The sequence below is a fragment of the Leptodactylus fuscus genome, chromosome 10, assembly GCF_031893055.1.
Source record: "Leptodactylus fuscus isolate aLepFus1 chromosome 10, aLepFus1.hap2, whole genome shotgun sequence".
Lineage (NCBI taxonomy): Eukaryota > Metazoa > Chordata > Amphibia > Anura > Leptodactylidae > Leptodactylus > Leptodactylus fuscus.
In genome coordinates, this window is record NC_134274.1 from 45,517,850 (window position 1) to 45,544,493 (window position 26,644).

A 26,644-nucleotide genomic window follows, 5' to 3' on the forward strand; every position below is an offset into this window, starting at 1 on the left:
TCAATGGCTTCAGCACATGGGATATAAGACGTCTCAGCCAGCGAGGGATTCCACTGGGGGAACACCAGAGCACTGGGAACAGGTATTTTTCCCCCCACCTCCCCCAGCCTAATGAAAAAATAAAAACCTCAAAACACCCATTTTGGCGCTTCCCTGTCCAGCAGGATCTTTGCTTTACAGGTGACCTTCCATACCTGGTAGGTGTAAAATATTAGCAGGCACATTTACTGGTACTTGGGTTTTTCCATTTTTTAAGAATTAATTTATAATAAATGATCACAACAACTATAGTAATAAATTCAAGAATTTTATTCTATTATCGCATTACATTAGAATTAATCAGCCACCTACAAGGTGATAAAAGGCACTTTGACATTTAGCTTGGCCAATTTCTACACGTATAGATCGATTGCTGTAAAATACGGGCATTTTAAAAAGACAGTATATATTGTATTATTAAAAAAATGGTTAACAGAACGGATAGAAACCTAGAATGAAGCTGCCAACAAATCTAACAAAGTGACACAAACAATTAGTAATAAAATTGTAAGTGGTAACGTACAGAGAAGTGGTGAACAGCAAAGCAAGACAAAAAACAATGTATGGCATTGGAAACCGCATCGGACATCAAGACACCAATACCAGGATCATTAAAGGTACATCATATTCACATGTTGGGGGTTACATATTAGAACCCGTTCATTGCTACATGGGATTTTGGAAGAATATTTCTCCATTTCAAGTGATTTTTTTTTACCCCCTTTCATATGCATAGGATCATGTAAGCCCAGCTTGTAAATGTACCTCAAGGCGCACATGGTGTCAGAATCTTTACCGTAACATGGATCACATCTTGTATATTCAACTGTATGCCTGCTATGGTATATAAGCAATGCCAAGTTGGTACTACTGTTCACCGCCACTTTGCAGATCTCACCCATAAGGTTTGTGCTTGTCAGATATCATACACGTCTTGATGCCCATTTACCAACAAGTGCATCAGTGCTGAATCTTTACAGGTGACATCTTAAGTGGCAGGCCAACTAGCCGAGCAGCGATTTCTATAGCAGTCAGTGGAATGAAGACAAACAACATGCACTTAAGCAATAGAAACCTTGGTAAGTAATTTGAATGTCTTAAACAATAGAATCTTTCTATAAGAAATCTACCAAATTGCACACATTGACGGTAGTTCATAGCGGTGTGTCTCACCTTCCATTGCTTTCCAGGCCCCGGGCGGTCTATTGAGACTTCCTAACTCTCACCTGATGGAGTATGTCGGGAGAAAGGGAACAGGTAGTTGGAGTTCAACAGGGCTGTTGTGTCAAGTTAGACTTGTGGAGTAGGAATCGAAGCCAGTTTGGGGTGTAGTCAGAAAGTGGGTTACAAAATAGGAAGGTTATTTTATATAAGCTAGTGATGCAATTCTAATAAATCATGATCATGGCTGTCAGCCATTTACCAGTCAGACTATGGAAAAGTAGAGTAGTCTGTTAGTGACCTGGCCTACCGACTCCACAGCCATGGATTTCCAGAAGCCCAATTCTTTTGTTCTCATAGGAGATGTCACCACCAATCTCTCTCCTCATCGAGACCACATGCTCCCTAGGTCAAGTTCAGAATGCATATGGGGTAAGTTCACACGGGGTTTTAGGGCAGGGTTTTGAGGCCGCATCCACCTCGAAACCCTGATCAAAAAGACGGCTCCCATTGAAATCAATGGGAGCCGCTCAGGTCTTTTTTCCGGGAGCTGTTTCTTCCGGCTCCTGGAAAAAAGCAGCGAGATGCTCATTCTTCAAGCCAAGTCGCCTCACAATTTGGCCTGAAGACACTCCCTCCTCAGGTTCCGATCCAAAAAACCCCGTGTGAACTTACCTTAAGGGGCTGCTGGATTAGCTTGTAGCCTTAAAAACATTCTGTCAACAGCTTCTTGATACGCAAGTCACAGTGCTCTGTCTAGAAAACACACATTAGAATATCTTACAGCGGTTTAGAAGACAATAACTCCAAAAACAATTACATATAATATCTGCTATTAATGAAACAAACATGGAAGAACGCACCAAGTGCACCGGTCTGTTACCCACTGATGGCTTCAATTACACCTGAAAAAATCCTTATTGAATGCCCCATGATGTGACTAATGTAGATCGACTTTTGTATCTCCATTATTTTCTGATCAATATGGCCCCTATTTGAGAGGGCCAAAACATCTATACCTTAGGCACTATAAATCATGGAAACGCGTTTCTGTTGTCGGAGGATATACTTAGCTTTCATAGGCTACCAGGATTACAGAACTTCATGTATTATGTTCAGAGATATCACTAGTTGACAACACTCTGGACATGGGAGCGGTCTATACATATACAGTGAGGGTTTCCAGGGCTAATCGAGAAAAAAGGGGACAAAGATTTCACGAAAAAAGTGCCATAATTGGTCAACGTAGTATATTACACAATTTAGTAATAGCCTATAATGCTGGCAGAATATAAATTGGTACAAAGTTTAGGTACGCTGTAAGTGAAAGAACCAGTGTTGGCACCCCTCATGTGCAAGAACCGAATAGAAAGTGGATTCAATTGTTTGGTGATCACACACTATATACTATATACCATGTGCTGGAGACAAGTGCAAACTATATGGGGATTAACAATAGTGATAAGATTACTGCCTGTACTAAATTACCAATATTAAAACTATACCAACGCCCCTTCCTTCAGAAATTCACTGCCCATGTAAACAAATCTAGCATCCAAAACTCTGGCCACGTTCATGGTTACATTCCTGCACTGAACACCATACCTGTCTGTTGTATATACAGAAACCGATCGAACAAGAAAAGAATAAATTCTGTTCTTTAACCACTAAAGGTAGGTATACACATAAGACCAACATTAGCCAAACCTGTCATTTTGTTGGCAACAACTGGTGAATTCAAGTGTATTAGTCATTTGTAGCCAATGCAGGTTCAATATAAAGTTAAGACTCGTGGTTGTGGCTTATTTCCATTAAAATACAACACAAGCACACCCAACCGTCATACGACTACATGTGTATCAGGAAGTTGGAAGGCATATTAAATGGCTATTAGAATGACCATGGCGAGCGTAAAACAAGGCTATATATATGGAATGTTATTTGGCACCTGTGCATATATACTGTTCCCAGAGTAAGATTTAAAGGGATTCTACCATTAAAATCGAATTTTTTCCTCGTTGACCCGTAGGAATAGCCTTAAGAAAGGCTATTCTTCTCCTACCTTTAGATGTCTTCAGGAAAGGCCTCTGCACACGTCTTCTTCCGGCGCAGGCGGTCAAACTTCTAGGCCTCGGGCCGCGCCGACTGCGCATGCCTGTGGCCACAAGAGAAATGGCTGCTTACACAGTAAGTAAACCGCTATTTTCTTGTGGCCTGTGGGCGTGCGCAGGCGGCTCTGCCCGAGGCCCGAAGCCTAGAAGTTTGACCGCCCATGCTGGAAAAAGGCACGTGAAGAGGTTGTTTCTGAAGAAGATAGAGGCGGCGCTGTAGAGTTCTCTCACAGCATTGGGTACGCCCCCAGTGCGGCGAGAGAACTCATTTGCATACCGACGAAAACCGGGATTTATACCGAACGGCAGCACGGAGAAGACATCTAAAGGTAGGATAGGGACGGTCCTTTCTTAAGGCTATTCCTGCGTGCCAATGAGAAAAAAAATAAAATAAAAAATCGATTTTAATGGTAGAATCCATTTAATAGACTATAAACCTATATAACTGACCTCCATTCTAGTAAATGGTTTGTTATCATCGACCGTATACTTCCCATATGTTGCTTTATCCTAATCTATAACACTGGCCGTTATTTGTCCATGTATAACCAACTACATCTGGTCATTTGTGTTTAGGGTCTAAGATCCATTGTGCTAGACATCCAAAAATGGACAATAGTGTTACTTTGAATTACTCTTACCAAAGGGCCACATCATTGTACCTATTGTTGGATCTGCGCTGTACTTGCTACAGCTTTGTCCTAGTGATTTGGATGGTCGCTTTGGTCGAACCCGCTTTGACTGGGTATGAATGACCTATTGCATCAACATGCCCCCAATGTCTATCCGGAAGCAGAGAAGGATATCATGTCCGTCTCTACTTCTGACATAGATTTGTAGTATTTAAGTTCAGACATCACATCGGTGTGAAATATGCCATGATTTGAACTATGAACATGCATACAGGAACATAAACCTATCAGAGTGACAGAGGATATTCAAAGTTAAACAGCGTTTCCAAAAATTCTCCGATCTGACAAGGTACATAAATTACTCACAGTTTGCACTTTTGAGGAAAGGGGACAATATTTCTAGGCAACAAGTACCATACTCATTGGGCATATAAAATATAAAAAATCCACACATCCTTAAAAGTCAACAAAAGTAAAAAGGAATAAAAAGCCGTCAGAGTTTGATGCCCTGTGGATCCATTCTAAATAGTACCGCCTACAAGAAACTCGTCGTGTCTAGTGGTGTCTAGGGGAGCCATTTATCTGGTTGGTACTGGATGGCAATTCTGTGAGATACAAGCAGTCCAGGAAGGCTTTGGAAATCTCAGTGACCAAAGATCGATCGGGAATAGTCTGGGCCATCCCATATATTGCACCCTAAAGAGACAAAAAGATAAAAATATATATATATTACTGAAAGATTTCCAGTTTACAGATTTAATTTTTTTTTCTATTAAAGGGAATGCAACATATTAAACATATGAAATTTTTTAATTTTTTTTTTTAGTCAATGTCACCATCTATACTTTGAAAAATAAAGCACAATATTCACTCTGACCATTATGCCTAACAGACTGCCGCTTGCTAACTCTAAGAGCACGGTGGCTTGCAGCACTGGGTTCCAATCCTGCCAAGGACAACATCTGCAAGGAGTTTGTATGCTCTCCCCGTGTTTATGTCTCCAAAGACATACTGATAGGAAACATATAATTGTGAGCCCTATATGGGACAGTGATAATGTCTGTAAAGTGCTGCAGAATATGATGGAACAAGTAGTTTTTCTTTGCTGCAGTCACCTCATTTACATCACTGTTTCCACTACTGCCAATGAATGATGTCACAGCTTATCTAGCCCCCCCCCCCCCAAATAAAATCCTCCCATAAACCGATGGCTCCAGTCTACTATTGCCATGAGCCTGCTGTAAAGCATATGACTTTAATATCAAGAAGCCGCATAGCAGTGAATAGAGCACAGATCAGGGAATGCACTTGCATTCACACGTATGAAACATGTATGGGGAACTTTTGTGCCCCCCCTGACAGCTGAGGCTCCCCATGTGGAAATGTAATGATGACAAATGTGAGAGATTACAGTATTACTCTGAAGGGATAAGGGAAAACTGTATAATTGGATGGAGGCTTCTTATGTCCTGTTGGGCCATCTCTAGCCTGACTAAAAGATCAGATAGGGCTAGTTCAAATGGGGCAAGAGGGGACGGATTTTGACGCGGAATACACCCCATCACACTAGAGGTCTATGTAGACCACTAGAGTTCTTTCTTCCTCTAGTGGTTTGTTCCCACTCGTGGAAAAAAAAAGCAAGCTGTCCTTTCTTCAGGCGGATTCCACGGCTGATTCAGCCCAGACATCCGCCTCGCAGCACCTCCCTCCGGACTACGCCCATTCATTTGGGCCTAATCTGAAGCGGAAAGCCGCAATGGAATGTGTTCATGCGGATCCCTGTGTGAACTAGCCCATACAGTTGGGCATTGAGGAATACTGGTTCTGTGTGATATCTTATGCAGCTGGGCCTGCACACTCGTAGGTTACCAAAGCTGGAATCCTAGGTGGTCCCAAAAATGCATATCCTGTTGAAAAATGCCATTTTGGAAGCCCTGCCTGTCCTGCACATATAGCGTCCCTCGTACCACTACTAGTGGTGGCCGCCTGTCATATGCAATAACTCCCCACAATATCACATCAGCTGTTGGGCTAGGATTGAAGCTTCCACCAGAAGGATTCCATACTCAAATCCAAACATCGTTGGATCCCAAATCGAACCTGGATTTGTCACTAAAGACAATATTGAGGGACAACACGGTGGCTCAGTGGTTAGCACTGTAGCCTTGCAGTGCTGAAGTTCTGGGTTCGAACTCAACCAGGAACAACATCTGCAAGGAGTATGTATGTTCTCCCCGTGTTTGCATGGATTTCCTCCCATTCTACAAAGACAATCAAATGAAAAAAAAAAAAAAAAAAAATGTACATTGTAAACCCTATATGGGGCTCACAATCTACATGAAAATTAAAAAAAAAAAAAAAAAAAAAAAAAAAAAGACAAAAACTAGTCCAGGTTTCTCATTTAGAACACCCATGCAAATGAAGGAGATTGTTGGACAGGCGGAGTGAGACCAAATTTCCTTCTGCTAAATAGGTAGACAGGGAAACAAAGCAAAAGTGCCACCAACAATGCAGGGCGAGGGGGGATTTTGGAAAAGCCTTCTGACCACACTGAACTGTGTGCAGACGCGTGTATCTAATCCTATGGTGTGTACAACTGTGTGCAGATGCGTGTATCTAATCCTCTGGTATGTGGAACTGTGTGCAGATGCACGCATTCAATTCCCTGGCGTGTGGTACTGTGCGCAGACGCATGTGTCTAATCCTTCAGTGTGTGGAACTGTGTGCAGAAGCGTGTATTTAATCCTTTGGTGTGTGTGACTGTGTGCAGACGCGTGTATCTAATCCTTTGGTGTGTGTGATACTGTGTGCTGATCTGTGTATCTAATCCTCTGATGCATGTATCTCAGTTTGGATATCAGTGTTGGATTGTACATGTGCAGTGACAGTGTGTATTGCAGTTGGAATATGAGTGAGAGACTTGCAGGTTTGTATTGGCTAAGGGGGGGGGGGGGGGCATTGTGTTGGGAAAGCTGTATCTCAGCAACGGTATGTCCAAGCAAGTTGGGGTCTCTTCTTAAACCTTCCCAGATACCTGAAGTATATCTGTTCAAATCTGTACCAAATTTGGTGAAGATCGGGCCAGTCGTTTGGTCGTGCATAGAGAACAGACAGACAGAAATTCATTTTTATAAGATAGAGAGATTATGTGCGCTATATAAGCATAATAAATAAATAATAATACGACTGATATTAGGTAAAGATAATGCAATATTATAATTAATAATCAGAATTACCGCTCCAGTGGTTTTGGCTGTGGGATCTTCCATTATCACTGACACAGAATCTCTGACGTCCTGAACAAATAGTTGTGCTACTCCAGGTTTTGTGTGCAGCAATGTGAGACATATATGAATACTGTTGGGGGGTGGGGAGGGAAATAGAAAATATGTTACATAGTAGGGGACAGCATACTTAAAATCCAATTCACTATACACATTTTGTAACAGAAGTCTATCCAGCGTCTATCTATCCTCTCACACATGCTGTATTTATAAAATACTAGGGGTTTGGGCTCATCACTAAGTTCTTGTTACCTTTATTCTGCAAGTCCGTACAATAACAGCAATACCGTAAAGTTTATTTAATTTTTTTATTTTTTTTTTAAATAGAAATTTACCTTCCCGCTTTTCAAAACAAACCAAAAACCCCCAACTTTTTCAAGTTTTTATCTAAGGAGCTAAACTATTCCTTTTTTGTGATAAAAGATATAGGTTTTCTTTGGTATCATTTTAGCGATTATATTACTTTCTAAATTTGGTTTTCTCTTAGGGCTAGTTCACACTGAGTAAAATGGTCAGGATTGATGCAGAATCTGCATCAAAATCCTGCTAAAAAAAAAAAAAAAAAAAAAAAAAAAAAAAAAACTGCCTCCCCTTGAAATCAATGAGAGCCGGTCATTTCCTGTTTCAGCATGCAGTTTGTTCCCGCTCGCAGACAAAAGAAGTGAGCTGCCCTGTCTTCAGGCGGATTCCGCAGCTGATTCAGTCGTGGCGTCTGCATCTCGATACCACCCTCCGGACTAGGCCCATTCATTTGGGCCTAATCCGGAGTAGAAATCTGTGACTGTCGGAAGCCATGGCAGTTGCAGCAAGCCACGGCAAGCGCATTTTGATCCGGATTCAGACGCAGCTTCCCGCGTCAAAATCCAGACCATTTCACTCCGTGTGAACTAGCCCTTACTTCTCAAAAGATGGCAATTTTTGAAAAAAATTTTTAGGGAGTGTGTTAACCATTGTGGTATATTTGACATGATGACATATACTAAAATTTTCTAGGAACTCAGGCCTGGTTCACATCTGCTTTCAGCATTCCATTCGGGGAGTCCGCCTGGGAACCCTTCGAGCAGAACACCGAACGCACTGACAAGCGGTGACCTTATGAAAGCACACGGACCCCATAGACTATAAAAAGATTTAATGTACAATGCTGCAGAATACATATTGTGGGGGTCTTAAAGAGACAATGGCTTTCAAAATTAGACCGATGGGGACAAGAGCTTATATTTTATATTTAGAGATGAGCGAATACTATTGGAAACGGCCATTTCAAGTAGCACGCTCCCATAGGAATGAATGGATGCAGCCGGCGTCCGGCCGCTTAACTCCCTGCACGCCAGCTGCGTCCATTCATTCCTATGGGAGCGTTCTACTCGAAACAGCCGTTTCCAATAGTATTCGCTCATCTCTAATTATAAAACAAATATTTTTTTTTAGCACTGCACATTTACCAAATCATTTACCTTGATGGAAATTGGAGCGTGTTCAGATTCCAGCCTTTTGCCGTCAAAGAGTTGGACAAGCGATAAATATCAAACACTTCTGAACCAAGTGCTATCACCGAAACCTCAGGATTGCCAAAAATAAAGATTTCTTTTATTTTCTGCAACCTTGAATAAAAAAGTGCAAAATATTATTACGGTATATATATTATATAAACTAGCACTTAACATGGCAGAACAATGAATAAACTCATGAACGTGCAGACAAACTAAGTCCAATTGCCAAGAACAAGGCGCGGGCACTTGCTAATGATTTACCCATTCGGCAGGAATTGATGCTTTACCACCATGCTACTCTGGGGGGCAGTGTAGTCCTGAATTATTCTGCAGAATCCATGCTGGCATACATTGAAGTTATGATATTCGCACATTTACATCACATGCATTTCTCAGAAGACCACCCCCAGTGTAGGAGTCATCAGTGGATGTTTGCCATAGAGGCTGACAGCCCTATTAGCCCCTTAGATGCTGGAGTTATTAGTCACTGGCATCTAAGGGGTTAGTAAGCATCAGCACCCACACAATGCAATGGCAGGGTGCAGATGCATCATCAGGGTCCAATGAAAAGACCCCCACATCACCTTAAGGCTAAATAGTATAATACACGTAAATACAGAAGTATTACCATATATCCGTGCAGGGGCTAAAACATGGCATTATGAATTTCCTTTTAATTTAGTTTATAAAGTAGGCATATTTGGTATTGACACATCTGTAACGCCCCACAAGATATGAAGAACATTATTTATCCCACACAAACTCAAAAAAAATTTAATTGAAAAAAACAAACAAAAAACCTAAACAAAAGGCCTGTTCTTTTTGTCACAATGCATCCAAAGAATTGGAACTGAAAGAAAAAAGAAAAAAAAAAGCATTTTTCTGCTTCCCAACATGTGTCAACATATTGGGTTTTTCCCTGATATACTGATGAGTTGTTTGGTGTGATGAGAATAACAGTGAAGCCCTTGTTGCACCAAAGAGCTACGTCTTGGCTATGGCTGACCTGGGTGGGTGGTGAGTAAGACCCCATTACAGTACACATCTGTAGAACATTAGACCGAATACCTCCCCGCCATAGGTATTCGTGTAAGCGGACAAACACCAAGGGGTTAAACGCATTGAATATTCACTGCGCATAACCCCTTGGTGTCCGGCCACTTACACGAATACCTGTAGAGGGGAGGTATTCGATCGAATACTACTCGCTCATCTCTATAGAACATTATTATATAGGGATCATTCCTCACGTCCCAGTGATGACGCTGAGCTGTGAGGCTCTCCCCTCTGAAAGTGCAGATATATTGGTAGCTTTGTAGCTTTACAGAAGATGCCACGTCATAGAGGACATGAAAGGTCCTCTTTAATTGTGGGCAAGGATGGTACTGCTACAATTCTTTATGGGACACTCAACCACCAGTCCACAAAGTCTTGCCCTGTCGACCAGACTGGGTCCCTTTAAGGGCTAGAGTCTCCTCTCCACCCATTTACACTGAGACAACTTAGGGCTCGTTCACACGGGGCAGATTTTGGTGCTGAATCAACATAAGAATCCGCCCCCTCACATTGGAGGTCTATGTAGACTGCTAGCTTACTTTTTACATGTTGCCACTCAAGGAAAAAAGAAGCAAGCTGACCTTTCTTAAGGCGGATTCCGCGGCTGATTCAGCCACAGTGTCCGCCTCGCAGCAGCAACCTCCGGACTAGGCCCATTCATTTGGGCCTACTCCGGAGTAGGAAGCCGCGACTTTCGTGGCAGGTGCATTTTGGCCTTATTGTGACCCGGCTTCCCACGTCACAATCAGCACCAAAATCCACCAATCTGTGCCCCGTGTGAACTAGCCCTAATAGTTAGAGAATAATATATAATGTATTTGTAGGCATGTAACTATAAGGATAAAACATATGTACATAAACAGAATGCACTTACTCTTTTACAATGAATCGTGCTGTAGAAATAATGCTCTTGGTGGCTTCAATATAGCCATCTTCTCCCATGTGCATCATTGTTGCCCAACAAGCAGCCACAATCCCACCAGGTCGAGAGCCGGCTACAGATGGAGAAGCATAGAGACCACCTGGCCAGTCTGAGGCAACAAAGAACTGATAATGCCTGTAGTCCTTATGGCTGTATAAGATCACTGAAGACCCTTTAGGAGCATAGCCATACTAGAAAGGCAACGGAAGAGAAAACCATTAAGTAAAATATACACAGTTACTTAAAGAAATTTGGGGTTGTACTACTGAGAGTCATATTATAATGTCGCTCCCATGACACACACTCCATTATGTGTAATGCCATGCGTTCTTTGCATTGAATACTCCCCAGCCTAGTGACAGACTCTCCAGTGACTGCTTTAGTGATCTCCATATTGGATGCTAGAGCCATCAAACAGTGCAGAGAGGTCTTAGTACAGCACATGAAGCCACCGCCTGCTACTGGGCATGTGCATTCAAAGGACTTGGTGGTAAAAAGTGGTTGTCTTGCCCCATCAACCTTCATGACAATCATCACCCTAGATACGTTTAGAGGCCTCTCCCCATCCTCTATATAGTGCTATAAGGAGGGGTCTATAGTACATTGTAATTTCATAGAAATACCGTATTTTAAGGACTATAAGGCGCATTGCCCATGAGCGCCTTATAGTCCGTCTCGGTTCATATATAAGGCGCACCGGACTATAAGCCGCAGTCCGGTGCGCATTATATGTTATTGAAAGCGGCGGCAGGCAGACTTTGCCAGCGGCCGCTTAACCCCCCGCGTGCCAGCCGCTTCTATTGGAAGCGCTCGGCAGGCGAGGAGGGGCTCTATCAGCAAAATCATGCTGATAGAGCCCAACCGTAAAAGTTGGATTAAACTACCCCCCCTCCCCCGTTTTAAAATAAAAGCCTGAAACAGAATGTGAAACTTACCGAGCGGTGCAGGGTGGGCGGGCATTCAGGCCTCCTCTTCCTCCGATGTTCCGTCCTCCTCCTCCGCCGCTCGCTAACTGATAATGGCCTGGGCGCATGCGCAGTAGTAGAAGCATTATGATATTGCGCATGCGCCCAGGCCATTAGTTCGAGAGCGCCGGAGGAAGTGGTCAGGACATCGGAGGAAGAGGAGGCCTGAATGCCCGCCCGCCCTGCACCGCTCGGTAAGTTTCACGTTCTGTTTCAGGCCGGCGTGACAGCAGGGCTGCCGGACACTTCCCATTCATTTCTATGGGAGCCGGCATGCGAGCGCTCCCCATAGAAATGAATGGACTGCTTTTTTCCATTCATTTCTATGGGGAGCGCTCGCATGCCGGCTCCCATAGAAATGAATGGGAAGTGTCCGGCAGCCCTGCTGTAATGCCGCCGTGTACGGCTGTGATACACGCCGGCGTTCCGTAGTGTGAATGCACCCTTACGGTGCCTTTTATGTATGTATGGAAGCGGCACGCAGACTTTGCCGCCGCTTCCATCCATATATAAGGCGCAACGGACTATAAGCCGCACTTACGATTTCTGAGGAATTCGTAGGTTTTTATGTGCGCCTTATAGTCCGGAAAATACGGTAAATCATATAAGTAACACTGTAATATATCTTATGCTAAGTTCACGCTAGTATCACCTCTCTGAAATTCTGGCCTGTCAGAGGTCCAGAACAATGGAGAGGTGGACCGGTAAAATAGCGTTAACACTGAGGCTGCCGAAGCCCATTCATGGGACCAACATGCCCATTTGGCGCACTTCCAGCTGATAATTTTGGCTTCAGGAATCTGAAGCTGAATTTTTCTGCTTGACAAAATTCTGCTGTGGAATCTGCCCCAGAATCCATCTGATCTGCTTCCTATTGCAATAACTAGAAAGCAGAATTCAGAGCTGATTTAGAGATGGAATCCACATCAAATTCGGCAGTGTGACCATACAGATACCAATAATGAGCAGCAATGATTCTTTACACTATTTTACCAAGGAAGACCTTTAGGCTCCGTTCCCACGGAGTAACACACTCCGTCTCACGCGCACTACACATTGAAATCAATGGGCTAAAAATCCTCCCATTGAATTCAATGTGTAGTGTCTGTAAGCCGGCACACATTGAAGTGAATGGGATCTGTTTTGAGCGCTCACACTCTGACACGTGTATACATGTCTGAATGCGCGGCGTGTTACTCCGTGGGAACGGAGCCACACTTCTGTTACACATTTTTATTTGGTCATCATACCTTATGAGTATCTGCTGAGATGCTAGTCACTCCTTTGACCCTAAAGTCAAAAGGTGGAAGAGGGAATCCAGCTTTCTCCATGAACACAATGAGGAATCCACCCAAACAGGCATCCACGTGAAGAGGGATCTTGTATTTCAATGCCAGCTAAAGAAAGAAAATAAAATTAACTTTGGAGGATTGGAACAACATAATGCTAGAAGAACAAAGTCGCATGATTTTTTTTTTTTCCCCCGGACGATCTGTACTTTGTAATGGCAAAATATATTATATTGGGAAGATTGGGGGGAGGGAACAAAAACAAACACCGAATGCATTAGCAAGCGGAGAACTTATGAAAGCACACGGACCCTATAGACTATAATGGGGTCTGTGTGCTTGCCGCACACTGTCCGCATGAATCATGCGGACAGGAAAGTAGATTGTGAACTACTTTCCTGTCCGCATGATCCCTGCGGAGATCTGGCGGCAAACACACAGACCCTATTATAGGCTATGGGGTCCATGTGCTTTCACTGGCACACCGCTTGCAGTTGCATTCGGTATTACGTTTGAGGTGGGGTCCTCATGTGGAGTTCCCCAGATGGAATACCAAAGCAGATGTGAACGAGGCCTAACTCAGCACCAATGTATAACATGTATGGAACATACTATGGCAATAAGCAATTGCTTGTCTAGATGAAGCAGGCACACTTACCTTAGCTATCTCTTCTATAGGATCAATAACACCATGTGGAAACTGAGGTGCAGAACAAACCAGCATGGCTGTGTTTTTGGAGATTGCTCTTCTCATAGCCTTTAATAAAAATGTGTAAAATCATGGCATTATTTAGAGTGTCAACAATATTCTGCTTATGAAGATAAAAATCACACTGTGTAAACTTACTATCCCTATTCATTAAAGGGGTTTGTATGGAAATATAAAAAAAAAAAAATCTTCAGTTATTACAAAGGCGGCCCCCTGCGGCATCATGACTGATGCAAAGACCAAGAAGGGGCTAATAAACTAAACCAGACCCTTCATGATGCCACCATGATGTAGCATTCACAATGACAGATACATTAATGACATTTACTTTCATAAAATAACTAAAGGACGTTTTATGTCATCAAACCCCTAAAGGGAGAAAAAAAAAAATGGTATGGTGTTCCAACGGAAAGAGCACTCGTAGTATTTTACCAAAACAGGGCTCACAATTTTACTGTGGTATTTTATTAATTTCAAGTGAACCCCTAATCTGTGGGTCCAAAATACAGGTAGCTGCGACTGGATGCCAGTATACCGGCATCCAGGCTCGCACTCCGCTCTGGATTAGGCCAAAATGAATGGGTGTAGTCCGGAGGAGGGAGTGTCTTTAGGCCGAATTGCGAGGTGAATCAGTCTGAAGAATGAACACCTCACTTTTTTTTTCTGGGAGCCGGAAGAAACAGCGGGTTTCTGGGTGGCTCATATTGATTTCAATGGGAGCCATCTTTTTGGTCAGGATTGAGGCGAATACAGCCTCAAAATCCTGACCAAAATACCCCGTGTGAACTCAGCCTATGACATCTTATTTTTGCAGAATACAAACCAAACCTGATTAACCCAATCTTGCGGGAATATTCCCTTCCACCTACCCAGTTACATAGTCAAGTAGAGTATGTAGTCCATGAAAATGCATAGGAGCTTCAGCCACAACATAATAGGAGATCTGCAAATAACCAAAACCATACTGCAATTAAAACCGTAAATACCTTCACATCCACTCTCATGGTTTTCTTTTCCAGGGGAATGTGCACCATCTTCATTCCAAAATAATGAGCAGCTTTATCAAATGCTGCATGGGCACTTACTGGAGCAACACTACAAGAGAACCATTCAGTAGGGTTAATAACATATGGCCAAATATATAGAAAAACACAAGTAGTGTACAGATTTACGAGAACCACAAAAGGCGTTCTATAGTCATGTGCCAGGTCTCTACTCTCTCAGGACTCTGGCAGAGCGTCAACCACACGTCCACATTGTTAAAAGTGTTATATCGGTCACAAAGTGTCACAAATTTGGCCAAAAATGATGATTTTTTTTTTTTTTTTTAATGTAGATTTCCAGTTCCATAGTTTACATGACTGAAAAAAATGACAAGTCTATCAAATGCAGTCAATGGATGGGAAAAAGAAACGACCAAAAGGATAGGTTAAAACCAATTGTAGATTATGCCGGTGATTGAATACATTTTGCTAATGAATGGTTGCGATGTAGTAATAAGGTAGACTTCGGGCTCGTTCACATTTGCGCCCAGTCTTCGTTCATACAGGTTTCCGTTTCCTGCACAAAACTGAGCAGGAGACGGAAACCTGCAGGACTCTTTCATACCGATTCATTTGAATGGGTTTGAACGATGTCCGGCCATGAGCAGCGGTGAGCGTTTTATGCTCTCCGCCGCGAAACTTATTTTTTTTTAATCGGACACAGTCGGACAAGCAGTACTCTGTCCGATTTAAAAAAAAAAACGGTTTTGCGGTGGAGAGCATAAAACGCTCACCGGCACTCACAGCCGGACCCGGTCTGACAGTTTTCCGTCTTCTGCATGCAGAAGACTGAAAGCTGAGAACGGACTCCGGGCGCTAGTGTGAACCTAGTGTAAGGCACAGATCATACCTATACATAGGAAGAATGTACATAATGCATTGCACACCATTAAATACTATCCGCTACATGAAAGCATATACATTCACAAATTTTTTTTGGTTTGTGGAAAGGGATTTTTTTTTTTTTTTTTGTTATAAATTGCCAGAAAAACTTTCTGTTCCCTTATATAGTCAAACATACATTTCTGGATACTTGATTCCTCGTTCATATGCTAGATCTCTATATGCTTTGCAGGCCATCAAAATGCTTTCGGTACCTCCAGAAGTCACCTGTAAAGAGAGATCAGTCCACATGTATAAGCTTATCCATCAAAGATTAGAATTCTATCTCTACCCCTACTCATCTGAAGAGATTGAGACATTCAGAAACCCGGAACATCTTCCATTGTATTACAGAGTAAAGCTGCTCCCTGACGCCTTGCTCCGGCCACTTAGACTCCTACTATCTCCTGCTTGCACCAGCCTGTAGAACAGGGGTAGGGAAGCTTCAGCTCTCCAGCTGCTGTGAAACTACAACTCCCAACATGCTCCATTTACTTCCACGAACAGCAGAGCAAGTATGCATGCTGGGAGTTGTAGTTTTGCAATCCCTGGAGAGCCTAAGGTTCCCTACCCCTGCTGTAGAGGGAGAGTCAATTCTGCTACTGCTATATGGCTCGTTCACACGGGGCAAGAGGGGGCCTCAGAATCCGCCCCCTCACAATAGAGGTCTATGTAGACCATTAGCTTATTTTTTCAGTGAACGGTATGTTCCGGCTCACAGAAAAAAGAAGCGAGCTGCCCTTTCTTCAGGCGGATTCCGCGGCTGATTCAGCCCCGGCGTCCGCCTCGAGACAGCACCTTCTGGAGTAGGCCCATTTATTTGGGCCTACTCCGGAGCGGGAAGCCACAACAGGCGCATTTCGGTCCTATTCTGACGCAGCTCAAATCAGGATCAAAATACGCGGTCCAGTGCCCTGTGTGAACTGTTAAAGGATTATCTTATCTTATCCTACCCTAAGAATACCTATCCTTCTTGAGCAGAAACAGCAGTGCTTCAAAGTGACATCCATAAAAAGGTATAATGTAATGTGTGCTTTAGGTAGGTGAAAGATGCCCTTGGTAGTTGTGTCTAGGCACAGCAGCACACAGCAGTAGTAGTTACTACATTTACTGTTATTTTGAGAATATATATAAACCTATAGCTTTCAAATAAAGTGTCTCAATGACTCAAATGTAGCCCAAGTGTTCTCAGACATGAGGAAATCTACTGCTTTGTAAGTGTTGCTTAATCCTCAGCAGACAACACGTAGTCTGGAGAACTCGTGCACAAAGCACAGCTGCGGCACACTTCCTGCATGTCACATCAGTACAAAAATGAAATACACCATGACCTGGTGCACACATGAAAACACACAAGAGCTAGGAGTGTTTTTCTCCTAAATGTATCTCCTTACACAGTTGGGAATTTCTTAACATAGTCCTTGAGGCACAGCGACATTGAAAACAGTGGAACTTATGGAATTAACAGTCTCAAGTTTCGAGTGGTTTTGGCATGAAACCAATAGGTTGTGAGACTCCTCTGAGCCTCAGGTCTTATAAACAGGAGACACATTGCAAACAAGGAGCTATTCTGTCCACACAACCACGTGCTTTGTCAATGTGATAGAAGTGTTTTTCACATCTAGCGTACCGACAAAATGATTTCTCACTGTCCAACGTAGGGGTCAGTGAGTTGGTGCCAAACTCAGGACATGTCCTATAGCGGTATGTTTAGCAGCCCCTGCTCCCTGAGGGAAGTGATCGGAGCTGTGGGTGTCACGAGGATGTCACCCATGTGTTGACTGTTCTGTTCAATCATGGCCTGGCTACATACATAGTCATGTGCATGTAGCCTTACTCTGGGGCTGCCAAGCCAGGGCAGAAGTCCTCACTATAAAGATCAGTGGTAATAGTGTCCTAATATGGACACCGCACGGAAAGCACACAGACCCCATTATAGTCTATGGGGTCCGTGTGCTTTCATAAGTTCTCCGCTTGCCAATGTGTTCGGTAGTCCATTCGGGGGGGTCCCCATGCGGACTTCCCGAACAGATTATCAAACGTAGATGAGGAACCCGGCCTTATAGACATTGTCTGTGTTGATGTAATTGGTTTTTTATTGTGCTTTTTAACTGATAAATATACTTCTGAAAAATTAAGTATTCCCTTGCTCTTGGTGAGTTTGTCTGATCTATGGAAAGTCAGATTTATTTTTATTTTTTTCAGATGAAAAAGTTTTCCATGTATACATAGCCTTAGCTATATGGATGTACATATTGGGGAAAGCTTTAAAGGGATCCTATCATTCACACACAATTTTTTTTCTACGTACCACGTCGGAATAGCCTTTAGAAAGGCTATTCTTCTTCTACCTTTCCTTTTCTTCTCCGTGTCGCTGTTCGCCTACAATCCCAGTTCTTGTCGGTGTGTAAATGAGCTCTCTCGCAGCCCTGGGGGCGGGCCCCAGCACTCAAACAGCACTGGGGGCGTCCCCAATGCTGCCAGAGAGCTCTCCAGTGCCGCCTCCATCTTCAACGAGCTCTTCACTGTGTCTTCTTCCGGCGGCGTGTTCTTACTTCTAGGCCTCGGGCCTAGGGCAAGCCAACTGCATATGCCCACGGCCAAAAAAAACAGACGCTTCCACAGTATTGAAAGCGGCCATTTTCTTGTGGCCGGCGGGCATGCGCAGTCAGCTTGCCCTAGGCCCAAGTCCTAGAAGTAAGAAGATGCCGTCGGAAGAAGAAGCGGTGAAGACCTCGTTGCAGATGAAGATAGAGGTGGTGCTGGAGAGCTCTCTGGCAGCATTGGGGACGCCCCCAGTGATGTTTGAGTGCTGGGGCCCGCCCCCAGGGCTGCGAGAGAGCTCATTTACATACCGACAAGAACCGGGATTGTAGGCGAACGGCAGCACTGAGAAGAAAAGGAAAGGTAGGAGACGAATAGCCTTTCTAAAGGCTATTCCGACGTGGTACGTAGAAAAAAATAGTGTGTGAATGATAGGATCCCTTTAAGTATCTGAACCATCTTTGTATAACCTATCTAAACTGGTCACCAAAAGGAAACCACTCTTTCTAGGAGCCTAGGAGAGAAAAGTCGAATAACTTACTGCTCCACATGTGTCAGGGCCGCCATTGAAAAGGTTACACGCCATTCGTACTACTTCTGCTTCCATTTTCCGTACACCAGGAAACACATCAGGATGTAGAGGATTGCTCCATGCAAATTCTCCATACACCTGTAGACAGAAAAGATACTTGTTTGGTAGTAGTGATACACTGCAACAAAAAGTATGCCCCAAATACTTGGATTACATAGTTACATAGGTTGGACTTGATGGACTGAGGTCTTCACCCAACCTCATCTACTATGTAACTACAGCTATACATTACGCAGTTGTCCATTCACGTGGGTGGGTTCCATTTAATACATATTCTATACGGCTGAAGTACAGTATTAATAGGCTGAAATTTCTAGAAGTTTTAGCAGCTGGACATTGCACTGCATTATTTTGATCTGACCTACCTTTACAAGAAGTTGTGTAAGCTTTTCATCTCCACTATAAACCGTTCCAGACGCTTTACCTTGTTTCCAAGCCACATCACCTGAAACAATCACCGTAATGGAAGAAGTTTTTAGACCGGGCGTTTTCAGACACAAGGATACCTAAAGTTTATGCGATTCGCAGTCATTTTATGGTTTTGTAATACCTAGAGCAGAGTATTCTTTCAGTTTCTCCATAACTTGTTCTTGCTTTAGTCCATTGCACGGAAGAGTCCTCACAAAGCTCATTCCTTCTTTCGGACTTATCAGTCGATGAGCCATTTCATCCAAAGCTTTATCAAGTTCCTTCTGGATCTGTGCAAATGAAATATGGATAGTACACGTGTTACCTTTTAACCTACGTATGGCAGCCACGTCTATTAAAGAGTCAAGATTTCAGGGAACTATTGTAAATGCAATATACAAGCTTAGCTTATTCTCTTCAACAACTGTGAATCATGTAGATCAAGATTAAGAAATCGCTGTTCTCCGTAAGCACTGCTTTCGATTCACCGATCATGTGACAAGACATTCATCGGTCCCATGGCCTGTTTGCAGCTCTGTCCTGGTCAAGTCAATGAGACTGAACTGTAATACTAAGTGTCGCCACTAGGGTTGAGTTATCAGGATCGGAAAAGATGGGATCCCGATCGCTCAACTAACGTGATGCACTCACATCTCCCCGCCCTGTTTCTGCCCATTCTCTCCTAAGTCACAACAAGCCCTGCCTTCTCCCAGTATCAGTAACACTAGCCTAGGGAGGCGGGGGTGTGCACGATGCTCTGCCGGCGCCTGAATGACAAAGGAAGACCGAGAACAACTGCCGGGAGTTTCGGGGAGCGGCAGCGGTTCTGTGCAGGTAACCGGACAGCAGGGGAGGGACTAAGTAGCCGGCGGCTTTTTTAATCACTATACAGCATGGAGTCCAAAAATTGAAGCCTTCGATTTTTGGACTCCATGCTGTGTAGTCAATAGGATCGTTTTTAAAATCTGAATTTTAATCATTATAAAATCCCATTGACTTGCATTAAGATCGGAATAGGCTACAACGCTGCGCTGGCTGATCAGAGGGGGTTCCCGGGTTTCAGACTCACTGCTTATTTTTAACTCAAGGTTCACACCTACGTTTGTGCTTCATTTCGGGTGAGGGGGGGAATCCCAAAACCTAATCTGCTTAATAATTCTGCCTGAAAAGGTCGGAAAATGCAGAGAGAAGAGCACTGCACTTGCTGCGCTTTTCTCTCCTCTCTTTTCAAACAGGTGGAGTGAACCGAGCTTAACCCTGTACAACAGTTAATAGATTTACCTGGTCTCAGGTGAGTACATACAAAAAAACCACAAAAGTTGATTTTTTTTAGTTTTTTTTTTTTATCTTTATCTACTGTACAGCTTCTGTTGAGAAGTTTGTCTCTCCAAAATCTAAAGAAATTCTGTACATAGTCTGCTCCAATAGTCCTACACCTTTCTCTATGTTCCCTACAACATATTTAGTAGCTTAATAAGAATTGTGGAGCAGTGAAACATTGTAAGGCTGCAGGATCAGACTATGCAGCATTTGTTTGCAGTCTGTTACCATGCATTTTACATGAGGAAGACTATCTGCATAGTGGATTCATATTTCATCATCTAGGCATTACTATAATAAAAAATAACCTGCAAATGAGAACACTAGGAAAGCCATTCCGTGATAAGGTGGATTGTATTCTAACAGTTATTTGTAATCTGTGCTTGAACAACATGTGATATAGATAAAGGATATTTTACTACATTTATCTTATCAGACTATTAGAGATCTGGCCATACTTCTACACTTGGATATCGCTTTCTGGGATGTCTGGGTTCAAGGTTTATAGTTCAGTTCAGAGGTTATAATGAGTGTATTGGGAGAAAGATTAAGGAGATGGATATATAGTAATCTACCAGTATATAGATGGCCGAGATGGTCTCTAGAATGTCTAATTTCTGGAAACAGTTCTGTCATTTTGATGGCCTGAACAACCAGAAATATTCAAAAATTAAATGGATTCTACCATTAAAATCTTTTTTTTTTCTCGTTGACATGTAGGAATAGTCTTAAGAAAGGCTATTCTTCTCCTACCTTTAGATGTCTTCAGGAAAGGCCTCTTCACGCGTCTTCTTCCGGCGCAGGCGGTCAAACTTCTAGGCCTCGGGCCGCGCCGACTGCGCATGCCTGTGGCCACAAGAGAAATGGCTGCTTACACAGTAAGTAAACCGCTATTTTCTTGTGGCCTGTGGGCGTGCGCAGGCGGCTCTGCCCGAGGCCCGAAGCCTAGAAGTTTGACCGCCCATGCTGGAAAAAGGCACGTGAAGAGGTTGTTTCTGAAGAAGTCTATAAACTATAAACCTTAGATGTCTTCTCCGCGCCACTGTTCAGTATAAATCCCGGTTTTCATCTGTATGCAAATGAGTTCTCTCGCAGCACTGGGGGCAGGCCCCTGCGCTAAAACAGCACTATGGGGAGTCTCCAATGCAGTGAGAGAACTCTCCAGTGCGCCTCCATCTTCAGGAACGGCCTCTTCACACATCATCTTCCGGTGCGGGCGGTCAAACTTCTAGGCTTCAGGACCAGGGCAGAGTCGACTGCGCATGCCCACAGGCCACAAGAAAATGGCTTAATTACTGTTTAAGCGGCCATGGGCATGCACAGTTGGCTCTGCCCGAGGCCTAGAAGTTTAACCCCCATCGCCGGAAGAAGATGTGTGAAGAGCCCGTTCCTGAATATGATGGAGGCAGCACTGGAGAGTTCTCTCACAGCATTGGGGACTCCCCCAGTGCTGTTTGAGTTCTGAGGACCGCCCCCAGTGCTACAAGACAACTCATTTGCATACTGACGTAAACCAGGATTTATACTTTAGATGTCTTCTCCGGTGCGGAGAAGACAACTAAAGGTAGGAGAAGATTAGCCTTTCTTAAGGCTATTCCTACATGTCAATGAGAAAAAAAAAATGATTTTAATGGTAGAATCCATTGCTTAGTAAAACCAACAACCAATCAAACTTTTTTTTTTTTTTTATAGACTTGCAGACTATTAAATGGCTTATGATTAGACTTGAGGGCAGGGAGTGAGATGAAGAATAAGACATCAATGGGGACGGATGACACGGATGTCCTCCACTACGAAATCAGTCCCCTGCTGTGGATACTCATTCGAGTGCACGTCAGTCGATCATCGACAAGCTACACTGTTTATTAGGAAGAACTTCTGGTGTACATATATTGTGAATACTAGGAAGACTGTATAAAAGAAGACCATCTATGAGCACTGTAACTTTACATATGCTTAGGCCCAGTTCACATCTGCACCCTGTCTCCGTACGGGCTTCCCATTCACCTCTCCGCATTTTTGCCCTTTTTGGGTGGAAACCAAACGGAAACCACATGGACCCCATGGGTTTCCTAAAGTAATCGCTTTTTGTATGCGGATTAGGCTTGCGTTCGTGAGGCCCTTCTCCCCCAAACGTGCCCCCATGTGCACATGTGAACAAAGCTGGGCACTGAAACATCCAAGTGTGGCAAAAGCGCCAATACACAAAGAGAGTTAAACAAACCTGTTCTGACTCTACTCTGACTGCAAATACTAGGGGAAAGAAGGTCAGAAAGTCTTTGTTTCATTACACCCAGTCCTTTGTTTCTACATTAGATAAGCTGCTAAATATGTATGGGCACCATTACAGAGAGAAATCTCACAGCATAACATAAGATATTAAACACAAATAAACATTGAATATCCCATTTGATCTGCCCATCTTCGTACACTGTAAGGAAAGCAGCGTTTAACAGAATTTCAGCCTCTGTACAATGACCTAAAGTAAACCCTGAGACAGCTGAGGGAACGGGACATGTGAAGCAGCCGCAGTCTCGTGATAATGAAGTCACTAGTTTAATGTAAAGCACTTGCTTAAGTAAGATTGATGGTGTGAAATAACAATGCAGCTTCCTATTGTTCTCATACAATTGCAACATTGTAGACCTATAAATAACATTCCAGCCTTTACCACAGGTCACTTTGTACAGCGCCCTACAAAATCCAGAGAAAATAAAGAATCCAGGGCTCCTCATTACATACTTTTGAACCAATATACGGCAAGCTTCTGACCAAGCGGAAAAATTGCTTCTTACATCTGGACTTTAAACCTGTAACCAAGAATGACCAATATTAGAATCTGTAATGAAGAGATTTATTCTTTGCAGAGGACCCTTCACCTCCCCCCCCCCACCAACTCCTCCAAGTCTTTGCATCATTTAAAGAGATTCTATCATTGTATACCCTTTTTTTCTGACTAACACGTAGGAATATCCTTAAGAAAGGCCATTCTTCTCCTACCTTTAGATGTCTTCTCCGCGCTGGTGTTCGGTAGAAATCTGGGTTTTCGGTATGCAAATGAGTTCTCTCGCAGCACTGGGGGTGTCCCCAGTGCTGGGAGAGAACTCTCCAGAACACCTTCATCTTCTGGAACGGCCTCCCCGAGTCTTCTTCCGTCCTGCGTTTCAATGTTCTAGGCCTCTGGCAGAGCCAACTGAGCATGCCCGGTCCACAAGAAAATGGTCGCTTACATAGTAAGCTTGTGTAAGTGGCCATTTTCTTGTGGCCGCTTACATAGTAAGCTGGGGTAAGCGGCCATTTTCTTGTGGCCCGGGCATGCGCAGTCTGCTCGGCCCAAGGCCTAGAAGATTGAAACCCAGGATGGAAGAAGACACAGAGAGAGGGCGTTCCAGAAGAAGATCGAGGCGTCGCTGGAGAGTTCTCTCGCAGCATTGGGGACACCCTCAGTGCTGTATGAGCGCTAGGGACTGCCCACAGTGCTGCGAGAGAACTCATTTGCATACGAAAGAAAACAGGGATTTCTACCCAATAGCGGTGCGGAGAAGAAGGTAAGAGAAGAATAGCCTTTCTTAAGGCTATTCCTACGTGTTAGTGAGGAAAAAAAGGGTATCCAATGATAGGATCCCTTTAACAGGTGGGGCTTTGCACAGTTGAAATTTTTCCTCTAGCTCTCACCATTCCTGAGCAATGAGTGCTCTTACTCTTGGTGCCCAATTACTTTCACGCAAGTGGCCTCAGGCAGGAGAAGACAGAGGAACAACTCTGAACTATAACTAGGTGGTTGTGTCAGAGGTCAGAATCATACCCCCTTGTCCATCCCATCTGAGGCCAACAAGACAATCTACGCCATTTGCTTGGGATCAGTTAGAGCTTCAGAAAAAGAAAAAAAAAAAAAAAAAAAGACATAAATCAGTGGAAGAGAGCCTAGTAAATGATGGAGGGGATGTTTGGGTACTGTGACATGGGCATCAAGCACCAGGCCAACAATACAAGTCAGTGCTCACTTCATGTGTGTTTATCTTAGTAAGTAAGCTGACAATCTGGGAATGACTGCTCAATCCCCATACAGTATGCATGAGTGTCAGCAGCACATCCTGTTGACATGAAAGGCGATGTGACAAACTGCTTTCATACCTGCATAAAAGATATAATCAAAGACATGTTTGCTTGTTCATTGGCTTATTGATGGGGCAATAATGTAAAAAGGGTCTACAACAAATATCATATGTTCCTACAACAAAATTATATCAAAGACAAATTTAACAGGATTCTGAAAGGTAGGGGACTTCAACAAATGTGAAAACATACCCTTGTTTCCCAGGGGTCACCCCATAAATTGCCACAATGGAGAGGGACAGAGGACTATAGAAGGAAGTGCCACTTCCATCTGTGTTTGAGGAGAACCCAAATTGAAGATAATATTTCTTTAAAGGGGCTCTATCAGCAAAATCATGCTGATAGAACCCCATATATGCGTGAATAGCCTTTAAAAAGGCTATTCAGGCACCATAAAAGTTATATTAAACTACCCCCCCGTTTTAAAATAATAACCTAAAAAAGAATGTGCTCTACTTACGGATCGTGCATGCTGGGTCCCGTCCCGTCCTCCTCCGGCGCTCGTGAGCGGACACTAATATAAAAAAAATAGCCTGGGCGCATGCACAGTAGCCGTAGTAGAAGCCGCATGCTACTGCACATGCGCCCAGGCTATTTTTTTTATATCAGTGTCCGTTTGCAAGCACCGGAGAAGGATGGGACCAGAGGACATCGGAGGAAGAAGAGGTGTGGATGAAGATGAAGATACACCCTGAATGCCCGCCCAGCGTGCACGATCCGTAAGTAGAGCACATTCTTTTTTAGGTTATTATTTTAAAACGGGGGGAGGGGGGGTAGTTTAATATAACTTTTACGGTGCCTGAATAGCCTTTTTAAAGGCTATTCACGCACATGTGGGGCTCTATCAGCATGATTTTGCTGATAGAGCCCCTTTAAAGACAACAGTCCCTCTTCTTTACTTGTGTCACATTCAAAACCAGATGGACCAAGACCAGCAGTACAGCAGCAGAGTGTGCACCATAGGAAATCTCTACCATAACCCAAGTGTAACCCCCTCAACACTGTACCACCCCAGGGTCCGCAAGAGGATCTGGTGGTATATTGCAACCGACACAAAGGTACGATCCAATTAACACATTGTGTTTTGGTTTATCAGACAGAAGGGACCTGACAGACCCCTATTAAATCCTGCACAGTTCTCAGGTTTAAAGGGATCCTATCAATAAAATGCAATTTTTTGTGACTAACACGTAGGAATATCCTTCGGTATGCAAATGAGTTCTCTCGAAGCACTGCGGGCGGTCCCCAATGCTGTGAAAGATCTCCAGCGCCGCCTCCATCTTCTTCTGGAATGGCCTCTTCATGCCTCTTCTTCTGGCACTGGGTTGAAACCTCTACACATGCGGAAGTCTTCTCCGCCGTCGGGCCTCAGGCAGAGCCAACTTCGCATGCCTGTCTGGTGTAAGCGGCCATTTCCTTTTGGCCGCTTACTGTGTAAATGGCCACAAGAAAACGGCCGCTTACACCAGGCGGGCATGCGCAGTTGGCTCTGCCCGAGGCCTGACAGCAAAGCTGACTGGCGCATATGTAGAAGATTCACCTCAGCGCTGGAAGAAGACACTTGAAGAGGCCGTTTCTGAAGAAGATGGAGGCGGCGCTGGAGATTTCTCTCGCAGCATTGGGGACCGCCCCTAGTGCTGCAAGAGAACTAATTTGCATACAGAAGAAAACTGGGATTTCTACTGAACGGCGGCGCGGAGAAGACATCTAAAGGTAGGAGAAGAATAGCCTTTCTTCAGGCTATTCCTATGTTGCATTTTTAATGATAGGATCCCTTTAAACAGTCTGTGTGCAACTAACAACTTCTTGGTGTAGTGCCATCTAGCATACTATAAAGCATCCATAGCGTTGACTTTCTGTTTGCTCAGGTTTCTAGACAATAATATACTAAAGTTTCCAAGCAAAAAATAAAACCCTTTCTGTCCTGATAGACGTACATACTGTATCAAATATTCATAAACCCATAAGCTGGTTGGCAGGGCAGAACAGAAGCTTGCATCATTTATTATTAATATTTCTCAGCCGTCTGTACTTTCTAGGCTGGATTATGAGAGCGACATAATGTAAAGATCACAGGT

General features: G+C 43.6%; 1 protein-coding gene across 1 annotated transcript in view; it reads right to left on the reverse strand.

Annotated features, from left to right (window-relative positions):
* Positions 1–294: 294 nt before the first annotated feature.
* The window catches only part of SGPL1 (sphingosine-1-phosphate lyase 1), a 40,714-nt gene continuing 14,364 nt past the window's right edge, over positions 295–26,644 (reverse strand). The window contains exons 3-14 of the mRNA XM_075258657.1: positions 23,193–23,260; positions 19,273–19,420; positions 19,088–19,167; positions 18,672–18,800; positions 15,726–15,814; positions 14,648–14,756; positions 13,611–13,709; positions 12,914–13,060; positions 10,651–10,889; positions 8,685–8,831; positions 7,180–7,300; positions 295–4,639 (exon numbers count right to left, since the gene is read on the reverse strand). Of these exons, the coding sequence (XP_075114758.1) occupies positions 4,499–4,639; positions 7,180–7,300; positions 8,685–8,831; positions 10,651–10,889; positions 12,914–13,060; positions 13,611–13,709; positions 14,648–14,756; positions 15,726–15,814; positions 18,672–18,800; positions 19,088–19,167; positions 19,273–19,420; positions 23,193–23,260 (1,517 nt within the window). The 3' untranslated portion in view covers positions 295–4,498. The remainder of the gene's footprint in view (positions 4,640–7,179; positions 7,301–8,684; positions 8,832–10,650; positions 10,890–12,913; positions 13,061–13,610; positions 13,710–14,647; positions 14,757–15,725; positions 15,815–18,671; positions 18,801–19,087; positions 19,168–19,272; positions 19,421–23,192; positions 23,261–26,644) is intronic.